Genomic DNA, 15,505 nt, shown 5'->3' with positions numbered 1-15,505 from the left:
AATTTACAAGACCATGATCCGGCCTGCTGTCTTGTATAGATCAGAGTGCTGGCCCGTAAAGGCGACGGATGAAAGACGACTGCATGCAACTGAAATGAGAATGTTGAGGTGGATGTGTGGTGTGACAAGAATGGATAAGATAAAGAATGAATACATTAGAGGAAGTATGAAAGTGGCACCGGTGTCAGAGAGGTTGAAGAGTAATCGTCTATCATGGTATGGACATGTAATGCGTAGGAATGAGGATAATATTTTAAGAAAGGTGTTACATATGAATGTGGATGGTTATAAGGGCAGAGGAAGGCCGAAAAAGAGATGGATGGACTGTGTGAAAGATGATATGGTAAGAAAGGAAGTAAATAACGCGATGACTGCGAACAGGGATGAATGGAAGCGAAAAACATATTACGCCGACCACAAATAAATGGGATAAGGAAGAAGCAGATGATAATGATGATGGTTGCTTGTATTGATCTGGGTGTATCTTATGTATATTTTATAAATCCCAATCTCCCAAGCTTCGAATTCTGGAACTAAGCAGATTAAATATCTGCTTAGTTTGGGACTAAGTTTATTCGTCATCATTCAGGTTTATTATTATTATTATTATCTATTACAAAGGCAAAAAATTTTAGCAATTAGATAAAAACAATACAAATCTTATGCATTATAATGCATTGCATTAAACTATGTTTCTAAATTAGTTTCGTTCATATAATAGTACATATGTTATTGTACTTCTAGGTGAAACAGTACGTGGAGTATATGTCCTGAATCACCACATGTTCATCTATGGACCAAGGTCTTGGGTCCAATATTCCATGCGTGGTGAACACGAACAAACACTACCAGCTCCGGACTCCGCTCCCTATGACGATGTCAACTGGGAGATACTTTGTAAGGCCGAGTCCTCTTAATTGTTTTTATTGATTATTGATATATAGGTAAATGTTGGACATCAAGGTATGGGGACAAAATGAGACGAATTTCTTAGCATTCCATAGATTCACCTTGTGAGTGCCGAGTACATCGTGTGAGAGAGGGAAACTTCGAGCAGTTCCCGTAACTTGTAACCCGGGTGTAGATTTAAGAGTTCCCTTGCCGACGTACGGCAACACTCACCTTCACCTCTCGTATTTCTCTTCCTGCCCATCCAAATCTGGTTCTAGTATAGAACCCACTGCAATTCTAGACAGCCAAGATATATCAGAAGATTGTAGAGACATTAACGTTAATAAATTATGACGAATTTACTGCGATGGTTTTCCATGGGGATCGCTTAGACCTATCATGATACAAGTTGTAAATGTGGCTCTAGTCTTTATTTCATTAATCAAATCAAATTAAACCGTGCTTTTATATGTTGTTAGCGCATGATACTAGGGGCTGTATTTATAGTCGGTTTGTGGTATATAAAAGTAGTATATTAAAATAAAAGCAAATTTCAGATATATAAAGTATGTAGAACAGTATAAATTAATTAGGAATCAGGAGTACAACAGTTTATCAGGATGTCTGCAGAAGAAGCCATTTTGTAGTTTATATTTAATCGAATTTGGTGTTATTTTGCGGAAGTCCAATTCACTACTTGATGGATTTATGGAATTAAACAAAATAATATAAATACATCAAGTATTTTGTAGTTCGTTATTTTTTTATTCCCGCGAAAACGTAATGCACCACAGACGCAGAATGTTGCACGGTGCGCAGATGCAATAGGATGACGAGCGCATCATGGCAGTATGCGCGATGTTGAACTATGAATATTAACATATGTGTTATATTTCCTTAATTCAAATTCAAAATATTATCCGGTAATTTATTTAAAAACGGCTATTATACAATCCCCCATGAAATATGTATTAGGGTTGCCGATTTGAACTGAAAAATTGCCGTTTTTTATAAGATATTAGATAATATAAATAATCTAGACACGCGGTAGCGTGTCAAGCCGAGTTTCAAGTAAGAGAACTGGAGCACCGTGTGTATATTTACACGAACCATTTGGAGCCACTTTTGACCCCCTCATAACTCAAAAACTCTTTCACATAAACCTGTCAAATTTGGTTCATATATTGAGACTTGCGAGATAAATATGTGTTCCAAATTTCATAAACATATCTCAAACGGTTATTTAGATATTAATGTCCAAATATCGTCATTTTTATCACTGATCAACTATAGATCAAAATTATAACCCACTTCCAGATGACCTAGGAAGTTCAAATTTGGCATGCAGATAAGTAATTTGGTAAATATAAAGGAAAAAATCTGAAACTGGTAAATTGTTATCATATTAATTACCACATAACACAAGCTCTGCTTAGTTTGGGACTAGACACCTCTATGAGGATTGTCCTGAGTTTGTCATTTGTTTATTAACATCTCAAATTAGTCTTTTTCCTCTAATTTTTTCAGCAATGGAATTTCGAGACCTAGAAAACTTTGTACTGGTGATGTGGAGTGGAGACCTTGATGAGGACAGGCTACTGGTGCACTTCTGCAGAGCTGGTGCGTGGATGAAGCCACTTCGGTGCAGAGGAGCGATGGCATTGAACAAGAACTGGTCGAGGATCTACACCAGTGACACAGATAGGGGTTATCAGGTTTAAAATAGAAATAATCTTTATTCAAATAATATAAGTTACATTACTGATGTCTAGTCATATATTTCAAACAGCATCCTAAAAACTGTTGCGAATATACCTGATTGTCCGCTCCAGAGGCACTGGATACCGTTGCATTGTGGACCCAGTGCTTCTGGACGTGGACACATATATGAATTAAATATATTTTGTAGTTTTATAAGTGTTTTTAATAACACAATATGGATGTAATATATATAAAATTAAAATAAATAAATAAAATTACATTTCAATAGTCATATATTTTCGACGACCTCGGTGGTCTAGCGGTCTGACACACCGCTTTACGTCCGATGGTCGCGGGTTCGATTCCTCGCACGGCACAAACATTTGTATTCAAGAGTATAATTGTTTGTATCGGTTTGGGTGTGTTCTATGTATAATATGTATGTATTTACGAAAAAAATCTATGTATTTGTATCAGTTGTCTAGTACCCATAACACAAGCTTTAGGTAGCTTAACTTGGGTCTAGATGGCGCTGTGTGAATTGTCCTGAGATTATTATTGTTATTATTCCTCGGCCTCGGTGGTCCAGTGGTGTAACACACCCGGGCGAAGCCGGGTCGATTAGCTAGTAATTATATAATTATACAAAATAATAATTTACAGATTACAATATTTGAGCTTAATGAAGATGAATTATGTTGGGTGAAAGCGCAAGAGTTAACGCATAAAGAAACTGATACGGCTGAGGCGATGCTGCAGCTCAAAAGAGGGAAGAAAGACCGTATGTTGCTAGGTAAGAAATATTGAATATTGACTCTATTCATATTATAATTATTATATTTACTATAGTCAAATCTCTATGTATAATAATAATAATAATAAGATTCTGCCTGCATTGTACACCGGTTTCTCTCCCTGGGCCCTGAACCCCGGCCGACTGTGCTTCTGCCGGGGGTATGTTGCCATCTCCTCTCCTTAAGAGGGGAAAAAAAAAATAATAATAATATTTTATTTATTTCTCCTCATAAACATTGTACATAATATATTGCATAGATTTATTATTACAATCAATTGTTGTGAGAAGCTGGCGTCTGCATAACTATCTTTATTTTTTTACATATACGTCGATTAAATAGAAAAATGACATTTTTCAAAATTAGAACCTAGAATTGGATCCTTTTATATAAGTCAATTAAATCAACCACGCCGTCTTAATCATTATCTAAATAATTTTAAAATGATATAATACTTCTGTGTAAATTTAAAAATTTATAGGAGAAAATAATTTAACTAAATAAAAAAAAAAACTTTGAAAGAAAGAAAAATATTTTATTCAGTGCAATGTAAAAAATACAATATAAACAACAAACGAAAAAAAAGAGCAAATAAAATGTACATATAATTAAACTTAATTTACCATAATTAAAAATAAACATAAAATAAATGTCTTTTAAAAAATGTACATATTAAATAGTGCCATTTTTCTATTTAATCGACGTATATATATATATATATATATACTACTATATATACTAATGCCGGTTGGCAAATAGATCTGCAGAAATTAAAAAAGATACAATTTCTCCAATATTTTTTTCGTTTCCAAAGTTTTATGTTCATTTTTAAAATAATGTATAAGTTGATATGAATAATGGCTACAATAATAATACATACATTAATAATGTAACTGAATGGGAAACAATTTGGTAATAACGAACTGTCATCTATGCTCACTGCTTTACTTTCGGTGGTCGCTGGTTCGATACCTCGCGCGGTACAAACATTTGTATTAACTAATACGATTGTTTGTTTTGGTCTGGGTATTTTCTATGTATAATATGTATATAATTACAAAAAAAATATCTATGTATATGTATCAGTTATCTAGTACCCATAACACAAGCTTTAGCTAGCTTAACTTTAGTCTAGATGGCGCTGTATAAATTGTCCTGAGATTATTATTATACACTACCGGTACAAACATTTCTATTAATGAATATGATTTTTTGTATCGGTCTAGGTATTTTCTTTGTCTATTCAGTATGTATTTACAAAATAATATTTAAATATCTGTATCAGTTGTCTAGTACCCAAAATACAAGCTCTGCTTAGCTTGTGACTAGATGGCGCTGTGTTATATGTCCTGGCTTATTTTAATTATCATTCTCCAGCAACTACTACGTACAGCTTTGTAGTTTGGGACTTTGATAATGTAATATCCAGAGAGAATCACGAAACAGAGACTAAGAAGAAACAAGAAGAAGAAGAGGATAAAAAAGAAGATGATTTGGTATGTATAGTTTTTTATATTGACAGCCTCGGTGGTCTAGTGGTTTAGCATACCGCTTTACTATCCGATGGTCGTGGGTTCGATTCCTCGCACGGTACATTTGTATTCATGAGTATGATTGTTTGTATCGGTCTGGGTGTTTTCTATGTATAATATGTGTTTATTTACAAAAAAAATGTATCCATGTATTTATATCAGTTGTCTAGTATCAATAACACAAGCTTTAGGTAGCTTAACTTGGGTCTAGATGGCGCTGTGTGAATTGTCCTGAGATTATTATTGTTATTAGGCCTTCGGCCTCGGTGGTCCAGTGGTGTAACACACCTCTTTACTTCCAACGGATTTTGAAGCCGTTTTTTTAATATATAGAGTGATTCCAGAGGAAGCTTATATGTATAATACGTGTCAGAGAGGTTGAAGAGTAATCGTCTATCATGGTATGGACATGTAATGCGTAGGAACGAGGATAATATTTTAAGAAAGATGTTACAAATGAATGTGGATGGTTATAAGGGCAGAGGAAGGCCAAAAAAGAGATGGATGGACTGTGTGAAAGATGATATGGTAAGAAAGGAAGTAAATAACGCGATGACTGCGAACAGGGATGAATGGAAACGAAAAACATATTACGCCGACCCCAAATAAATGGGATAAGGATGAAGCAGATGATGATGATGTACACCCGGGCGAAGCCAGGGCGAGTAGCTAGTAATTATATAATTATACAAAATAATAATTTTATTTAATACAAGCTCTGCGTAGATTGGGACTAGATGGCGCTGTGTGAATTGTCCTGAGATTATTATTATTATTATGTAGGTAGCATGGCAAAGAAGATAAGCCCACCCGACGCTAATCACTTGATACTTTCCTCCACATGGAAAGCATGTGATATAATCATGTTATCATTCTAGAGAATTAAGTTATCATACCTATGTAGACTGTTCGTCACGATGGACTAACTGACCTGACCTCATACTCATCTTATCATCCTCTACTGGTGCCCCGCCAGCGTATACCGTTAGCGCAGGCGTGTGTACCATACCATTATCATCCGTAAAAAAAATGGACTGCCGAACCCATTGTTGGCTGTGTATCCTGTTGGGTTGACCTCCACGCGGTTCTCCCTGGAAACCATAGTGATTGGTAGTTTGGTGAATTTGTCACACATAACTGACCTAACCTCATACTCATCTTATCATCCTTCAGTGGTGTCCCGCCAGCGTATACCGTTAGCGCAGGCGGGTGCACCATACCATTATCATCTCTACGAAAAGAAAGATGTACTTGACTTGAACTGAACTTGTACAATAAAACACACAATACAAGAAAAAAAAACATTGCAACAATTACATATGGTATATGTAATACACTCATATATATACATACATAAATACATACAATTTATGTAATTATTACTTTCAGGATGAAAAACAAGATGAAGTACAAGAAAAAGATTTTCGTTTTGAAGGAATAGTTCTAAAATTGCCTCACACAATCCGAAATATATCTACCAAAATGACACTGTCCAATTCTTTTATGATCAGCAATAATAATACATACGCTGTCGCTGGCGTTAGGTAAGATTCGAAATTTTATTGTATACTAGCTGTACACGCGACTTCGTTCCCGTGGAAATTAACTTTCTTTTCTAAAATAAAAGTAGCCTAAGTACTCCTTATTACATCAGCTACCTGCCAAAAAACGTCCCGTCAAAATCGGTCCAGCCATTTCAGAGATTAGCCGGAACAAACAGACAGACAAAAATTGTAAAAAATGTTATTTTGGTATATGTATCGTATTTATATTCATATGCATGTAGTAAAAAAACGGTTATTTCTATATTACAAACAGACACTCCAATTTTATTTATATGTTTATTTACAACAAGCTGTTCCCGCGTCTTCGTCCGCATGGAATATAACTTTATTTTTCTACTATAAAATATTTTTTTGAAAATAAAAGTAGCCTAAGTTACTCCTTATTACATAAGCTACCTTCCAAAAAACGTCCCGTCGTCAAAATCGGTCCAGCCATTTCAGAGATTAGCCGGAAGAAACAGACAGACAGACGAAAATTGTAAAAATGTTATTTTGGTGTATGTACCGTATTTATATTCATATGTATGTAGTAAAAAATGGTTATTTCAATATTACAACAATAAACTAGCTTTATCCTGCGGCGCTGTTCTTGTGGTATATAGCTTATATAATAATTCTATAGACGGATTCGGTGATATAGCAGTAGGGCCGCAACATGTAGCACCGCTTTTCTTCCGATGGTTGCGGGTTCGATTCCTCGCACAGTACAAACATTTGTATTAATGAGTATGATTGTCTGGATGTTTTCTACGGACTATAACTATAATTATCTATGCTGTTAGCACCTGATAAGCGAAAGCATACAATGATAAGGCGTATTTAAACGATATTGCTTATACTTTTGTATGGCTATCACATTTTCACTTTTTATAACGTAATTGTTTAATATTTGTTTTAGTTTTGTGTGTATATGTACACAACATACTTGTTACAATATTAGGTTATGAATTTGTACCAGGTAAATATATTTAACCTGATGGTTTAGTGGTAGTGGTTTGGATTACCTTACTTCCGATTATCGCGGGTTCAATTTTCGCATGATATAAATATTTGTATTTATGGCTATGATAGCTTGTATTGAGCTGTGTGTTTTACAAAAAAAAAAATATTTAAGCATTTCCACCAGACGGCCTCGGTGGTATAGCGGTTTAACACACCGCCTTACTTCCGATGGTCGCGGGTTCGATTCCTCGCACGGCACAAAAATTTTGTATTCATGAGTAAGATTGTTTGTGTCGGTCTGGGTGTTATGTATGTATTTACGAAAAAAAATCTATGTATTACTATCAGTTCTCCAATCTCTGAAATGGTTGGACCGATTTTGACGGGACTTATTTTGGCAGGTAGCTGATGTAATAAAGAGTAACTTAGGATACTTTTATTTTAGAAAAATAAAGTTTAATTCTATTGTTTATTAAAATTGCTTCTTTTTCCAGAAAGAATCTGTACGTTTGGAGTTTGGAGACGACGAAACTGATCAAGGTGTTGGATGCCCACTTTGGCAGAATAGTACAGCTGGAGCCGTTGACCGTCGGCACATGGAACAACGTGATCACCTCCTCAATAGATCGCACCGTGAAGATATGGAACATTGATAATATTTTTGAGCAGGTCCATAAAATTGACCGGCAGGAATTACCAATTGACTCTATCAGGTAAGTTTTTTTTATACCACTACGGTGGTACAAGCATACGGCCCATCTGATGGTACATGGTTACGTAGCCGTAGTATGGACGTCTGTAACACAAGGGGTGTTACGTGCGCGTTGCCGACCCTTAAGAAACCTTAATATACCCTTCTTGAAAAACCCCATGCTGTAGGATCGTGAAAAAAGTGAAAAATAATAAATTATTTTTCGATGGCGCTAATATTGATTTTGATTATCTTTGGGATATCAAATTAGTACGTATTTATTTCCTTTTAGGTTACGGAGAGGTTATTATAGGTAGTAGAACCATATTTGATATGAATACGAGCTGAGTTTCTTGTCAGTTTTTCTCATCTCGAAATAATTCCGAACTGACGGTAGATTTGACATATCATAAGAGTGTGTAATAGACCTACATGAATAAAAATATTTTGATTTTATTTGTAAATTTTTTATTATAATAATAATAATAATTTCAGGACAATTCACACAGCGCCATCTAAACCCAAGTTAAGCTAGCTAAAGCTTGTGTTATGGGTACTAGATAACTGATACATACACATAGATATATTTTTTTGTAAATACATACATATTATACATAGAAAATACCCAGACCGATACTAACAATCATACTCATGAATACAAATGGTTTGTGCCGTGCGAGGAATCGAACCTGCGACCATCGGTCGTAAAGCGGTGTGCTAGACCACCGAGGTAGTCTATATTATGATTTTATTGTTATTTGTTTATCTTTAAATTTTACAAAATGCAAATCTACTATAGGGGCAAGCTTACACGCTCGACCAATAATCCTTAAATGGATAATTTCATTAATTAAACCCGATTAACCTGACGGGCTCTGGGTCTATAAATTTAGCACATTGCTTTAGTTCCGGTGGTCACAGGTTCGATTCCTCGTACGGTATAAACATTTGTATTTATGAATATGAGTTTGTTTGTTTTCCTCTATGTATATTATGCGTGTATTTTCAAAAAATGTGTTACGCAAGCCTAGTATAGAAGGACTGCTGCATTTGCACTGTCCCCAATAAACATTGCACGCGGCACCAAATGCTTGATCAGCAATGAGCATCACGCCATATCGCGTCATGCCTATAGTTACATTTCATTTTTATAGAATTATATAAATCAATCATATTCTGTTCTAACATCGAACTATAAGCATTGTAATTATTATTTTATATTAATAAATTTAAGTTAAGAAAAAGGTTGGATTTTTTTTACAACCTCCGGCTGTAGAATCCATAATTGGCGCAGTCGGTAGGATACTCATAAAAATATATATATATATATTTGAGTATTCGAATTCTACGGGATTTCTACAGTGGAGTTATTCAAAAATTCGAAAGTGTATCAAGATCCGCCTGTACCTGCTCTACGTTCGAGTAATATGCAGTAAGTACTTAGAATCTTTCTCAGTCCTTACTTCCCATACTTTAATATATTTTAATATTATTTTATGTGTGTAATTTTAAGTATCCAAGATTTTTCATCCTAGAGAATCACGGAATATTAGGATAGGTAGTAGTAAGTCAAGTAATAGTAGAATTAATATTTTAGACCAACATAGAAATTTACATATAGAAATGAATAGCAGCGACATCGATACCATATATAAGTCCCTTAGGTTAGTGCCGGAATTCGACGGCAATCCACATATTTTAACAAGATTTATTAATATTTGTGACCAGTTAGTTTTAACACACTGTAATACTGAACCGGGCAATGAACTAGCTAATTTAGCGTTAATTAACGGAATCTTAAATAAGATTTCGGGACAAGCTGCTAGACTTATTAATTCTAACGGGTTACCAGAAAATTGGCAGGGTATTAGGAGTGCATTAATCAATAATTTTGCCGATCATCGTGATGAAACAGCTTTATACAGTGACTTATCTGTACAGACGCAAGGTTCTAGCACCCCCCAGGAATTCTACGAGCGTTGTCAAAATTTATACAGCACCTTAATGACATACATATCACTTCACGAATCAATTCAAACAACTATAGAGGCTAAACGCGCGCTTTATAAAAAGCTTACTCTTCAAGCGTACTTACGTGGTTTAAAAGACCCCTTGGGTTACAGGATACGCTGTATGCGCCCTGAAACCATAGAAAGAGCCCTTGAATTTGTTCAAGAGGAGCTCAATACCTTATATATGCAACAGCGCTATGAAAATACCGTACAAAAAAAGGATTGGCAACAAGCTCATAATTCGCATAACTTACCCCTAAATAACTTTATACCGAAATCCATTCCTTTCAATATGCCGGGACCGTCTAGACAACAGGGTTTCAATACACGGCAATCTACAACTCAACCGCAACCAAACCAAGGGTGGAAACATAATGTACCACCACACGGATTACCACCACGAGGTCCCACTCGTACTCAACAAATTATGCGCGCACCCCCACCAAACTATAACCCTCAAAGTAACGTATTCCGACTTCCTAACAGGCAGCCGCCTCAACAGTTTAATTTTAACAACTCGCCGCGCCCAATGAGTGGTGTTAGCACGTATGTCCCTAAAGTTTTACCTCCTTATGGACATGACTGGCGAAAATTCGGGAACCCGCCGCCTAGTAACTATTTTAAAACACGCGAAGCGAACTTCAACGAATTTTATCCCGCATATACCGATAATTATAGTGACATTTATTATTATCCGGAATACGAATATGAAAACTGTTATAATTACGACCAATATAATGATTATTACTTTAACACCGATTTCAATACCGATATGCCGGTAGTAGAAGAGGTTGAACAAGCATCAAATGTGCAGGACAATTCAAATTTTCAGGAAGCTATAACATCAGAAAAACCAAAATAGAGTTAAATTTCCATATACAAAGACAATTAGGGTATATTCAGATTAGTAATCCACCTCTTAAATTTTTAATTGATACGGGAGCAAATCAATCTTTCATCAGTCCAGAAGCTGTACAAAAGTATTTCAGTCACATTCCTCTTAATTACGAACCATTTGAAGTAACAAATGTACATGCTACCAGTAAAAATGATTACTCTATTAACTTGCCTTGTTTCCCAGAATTTAACGAAAATGATAATACAAAATTTTTTATATACAAATTTCACCATTATTTCGATGGATTATTAGGCTTTGATTTGCTTGACATATGGGATTCAAATATTGATTTAAAAAATAAATTACTAATCACTCGTAATACGCAGATACCTATACAGATGTATGATTCACGTAACGTAAATCTCTATGAAGAGATTATACCAGCAAACTCTTCAAAATTAGTTAGATTACCAGTAAATACCAAGGATGGCGATGTACTAATTGAAAATCAAATTATTTGTAACTGTTTAATTTCCGATTGCGTAACAAAAGTAGTTAATAATAGAGCTTGGGTCGAGTTAAGTAACACTACGCGTAATGATATTGTCTTTTCAATGGATCGACCAATTGAAGCTGAAATATTTAACCATGAATGTGAAAATACTGAAACTTTATCTGATCGTGCTAAAGACGTATTATCTCGCCTCCGTACAGATCACTTAAATGAGGAAGAAAGAATTAATTTACAACAATTATGTGCAAACTATGCTGATGTGTTTTATCTTGAGGGCGAACCACTTACATTCACCAACAAGATCAAACATAAGATAAAAACTACAGATGAAGTTCCAGTACACACAAAAAGTTATAGATATCCATATGTTCATCGACAAGAGGTTAGAGACCAGATTCATAAGATGCTTGAACAAAATATCATAAGACCATCTGACTCTGCATGGTGTTCACCGATCTGGATAGTACCCAAAAAGGCGGATGCATCAGGGAAAGTCAAGTGGCGTCTTGTCGTTGACTTTAGAAAGGTTAATGAGAAAACGATTGATGACAAATACCCCATACCTAATATAACAGATGTTTTAGACAAACTTGGAAGGTGTCAGTACTTCACTACTTTGGATTTAGCTAGTGGATTCTATCAGGTAGAAATGAGTTCAGAGGATATTCACAAAACTGCTTTTAATGTAGAGAACGGTCATTACGAATTTTTAAGAATGCCAATGGGTCTTAAAAATTCACCATCAACTTTTCAACGAGTTATGGATAACTTGTTGAAAGACCTTCAAAATGACATATGTCTCGTATATTTAGATGACATAATAGTATACAGTACCTCACTACAGGAACATATCCTAAATTTAGAAAAAGTATTCACTAAATTAAGAGAATCCAATTTTAAGATACAAATGGATAAGTCAGAATTTTTAAAATTAGAGACTGAGTTTTTGGGACATGTTATATGTAGTGAAGGAGTGAAGCCTAACCCTAATAAAATCCACGCTATTGAGAATTACCCCTTACCTAAAACTACAACTGAAATCAAACGTTTTCTTGGCCTTCTAGGATATTATAGAAAATTCATACCAGATTTCGCACGCCTCACTAAACCGTTAACTCAATGTCTAAAAAAGGGTTCAAAAATAACATTAGATCAGACTTATATTAACTGTTTTAATCATTGTAAGAAACTATTAACTAATGATCCTATTTTACAATATCCAAATTTTGATAAAGAGTTTTTGTTAACAACCGACGCATCTAACGTCGCTATCGGTGCAGTATTATCTCAAGGACAAATAGGTTCTGACAAACCTATTGCATATGCGTCCAGAACACTCAATTCTAGCGAGCTTAATTATAGCACTATTGAGAAAGAACTTTTAGCTATAGTTTGGGCAACAAAGTATTTTAGACCATACTTGTTTGGCAGGAAATTCAAAATTATAACGGATCATAAACCACTCCAGTGGGTTATGAGTCTCAAAGAGCCCAATTCGCGTCTTACCAGATGGCGATTAAAATTAAGTGAGTACGATTTTACAGTAGTTTACAAACAAGGTAAACAGAATACAAACGCCGATGCGCTTTCACGAATTGAAGTGCATAACGACGAACTTATGTCTATTATAGTTAATCCCTCTGATAATGCACCAACCGTAGACGAATCAAGAACATTAACCGTCGCGGATGCTACAAGTAATTCTAATACTGTTACTGTGCATACTGACAACGAAAATCCAATTTTAGAAATACCCATAACAGACGAACCATTAAATAAATTCACGAAACAGTTAATTCTAAACATCGTAGGCGATATTAAAGGCAGACCGATTTTAACAAAACCTTTCGATACTCATACACGTATATCAATACAAATATCTAAATCTAATCTCGAAGAAGACATCATTAATGCTATAAAAGAATATGTTCATCCAAAAATTAAGACAGGTTTACTTATAAATCCATTTCTAGATATGTACACTGTAGTACCTATTATACAAAAAACATTTAAAAATTCATCTATGAATATTTTATTAACAAAAAAAGAAGTTGAAAATGTAAGAGAATATCTGAGGCAACAGGAGATCATTAATAAGTACCATGATGGAAAGACGAATCACCGTGGCATTAACGAATGTCATTTAGCTCTATCTCATAAGTATTATTGGCCGAAAATGCGTGAACAGATTACTAAATTTATTAACGAATGCACAGTTTGTGGTCAAGCAAAATATGACCGCAATCCCATCAAACAACAGTTCAGAATTGTTCCACCAGGCACAAGACCATTAGAATTAGTTCATTTAGATTTATTAACTATACAAAGTGAGAAATTTCTAACTATAGTAGATGCTTTTTCTAAGTATGCGCAAGCTTACCACTTAAGGGATGGCACAGCCATCAGTGTCGTGCAAGGGTTGTTAAACTTTTGTACACATCATAGCGTACCTCTAACCATAGTTACTGATAATGGACCGGAATTCACCAACCAACTTATATCGGAATTCGTCAGGGTTCATAAAATTCAACACCACAGAATAGCTCCTCATACACCGAATGAGAATGGTATCGTAGAAAGGTTCCATTCAACTATTCTAGAGCACCTTCGTATATTAAAAATAAATAATAAATCTGAATCGGTAATAAATCTTATGCCATATGCCCTTCTGGCTTACAATAGTAGTATACATAGTTTTACAAAGTGTAAACCGATTGAAATTATAACTGGCCATTTTGATCCTCGAGATCCATTTGATATAGATCTCTCAACTCATTTATTACAGCAATATATGAATAACCATAAAGATAAAATGAAATTAGTATATAACTCAGTTCATGAACTCTGTAATTCCTCCCGTCAAAATATTACTGAAAATCATAATAAGGATCGTGAAACTGAACTTCAGTATTCACCAGAACAACAGATTTTTGTAAAAAATCCTTTTGCTTCCCGACAAAAGTTAGTGCCCCGTTACACACAAGACGTTGTAATGGCAGACCTCCCTATACATATTTATACTAAGAAAAAACGTGGTCCTGTAGCTAAATCTAGATTAAAAAGAGTCCCTAAAAGCGCCCAATTGTTTCAGGACGCTCCTGGTCAATAGTAAAAAGTATAACGAGGTAATAAAATCTCTCCAAGATAATGAAAATAAAATAGTATCTGAATTTAATGCACATGTTAGTTTATCTAAATATTGGACTGCTCAGTATTCTAAAATCATAAGTAATATAGTAACAAATCAGAATAAGATATACATTTTAGTAGGTAAGATAATAGAAAACGAAGCTACACGAGACTATGATTTAGTAAAAAAAAAAATGCCCATTTATCTCAAATTATAGATATAGTAAGCGATAACTATAATTAACTATAATAGCTTTTATAAAAACTTCTACTATGCACCATTCTGTTTTAGATTCGTATACAATCCGCACTATGATTAATAACATAACTACTATCTATGGTACAGATAAAGTAGTAATAGATTTAGATACTAGAGAAATATATTATATAATTAAGTTAGGTTCATATTATATAGATAATAAAATAATATATAAAGTTCCCATCATCTATCCTTTTACGTATGATATGTATAAATTATGTATAATACCCAATAATCACCACGAGATCTTATCACCACCCCATCCGTTCCTTGTTCTTCATGAGAAAGATTTTAAATACATAGAGACAGAATGTCCGAAGACGAGCAGATGGTACTTATGCGGCGCACCCAGCAATATGCAGAATCAATCACCCCAAGACTGTATCCAGAGGCTCATCACCACGCAGCAGCGGGACCGCACATGCAACCCCATTACTGTTTCACTAACAAAATTAGCTTACGAGAAACTCAAGAATAGGCACTACAGTGTGAGTTTTCCAACTCCAACGAAAAGACATTTATCCTGCGGACAAGACCTTTACAAAACCCTGAAACCCGCATTCAAACTGAATTCGATCAAACTGGATCACCTGCATGAAACAAATATGAAAATGTCAATAGCACCTCCATTGACACT

General features: G+C 34.8%; 1 protein-coding gene across 1 annotated transcript in view; it reads left to right on the top strand.

Annotated features, from left to right (window-relative positions):
- LOC131846217 (NACHT and WD repeat domain-containing protein 2) overlaps positions 1 to 15,505 on the top strand; it is a 55,211-nt gene that overhangs the window by 33,324 nt on the left and 6,382 nt on the right. Inside the window, exons 21-26 of the mRNA XM_059195465.1 lie at positions 745 to 897; positions 2,419 to 2,606; positions 3,256 to 3,385; positions 4,764 to 4,882; positions 6,308 to 6,462; positions 7,920 to 8,138. Of these exons, the coding sequence (XP_059051448.1) occupies positions 745 to 897; positions 2,419 to 2,606; positions 3,256 to 3,385; positions 4,764 to 4,882; positions 6,308 to 6,462; positions 7,920 to 8,138 (964 nt within the window). The remainder of the gene's footprint in view (positions 1 to 744; positions 898 to 2,418; positions 2,607 to 3,255; positions 3,386 to 4,763; positions 4,883 to 6,307; positions 6,463 to 7,919; positions 8,139 to 15,505) is intronic.

The sequence above is a fragment of the Achroia grisella genome, unplaced genomic scaffold (assembly GCF_030625045.1).
Source record: "Achroia grisella isolate CSIRO2021 unplaced genomic scaffold, CSIRO_AGI_Agris_v1 utg506, whole genome shotgun sequence".
Taxonomy (NCBI): Eukaryota; Metazoa; Arthropoda; class Insecta; order Lepidoptera; family Pyralidae; genus Achroia; species Achroia grisella.
This window is presented reverse-complemented; position numbering and strand designations above follow the sequence as displayed.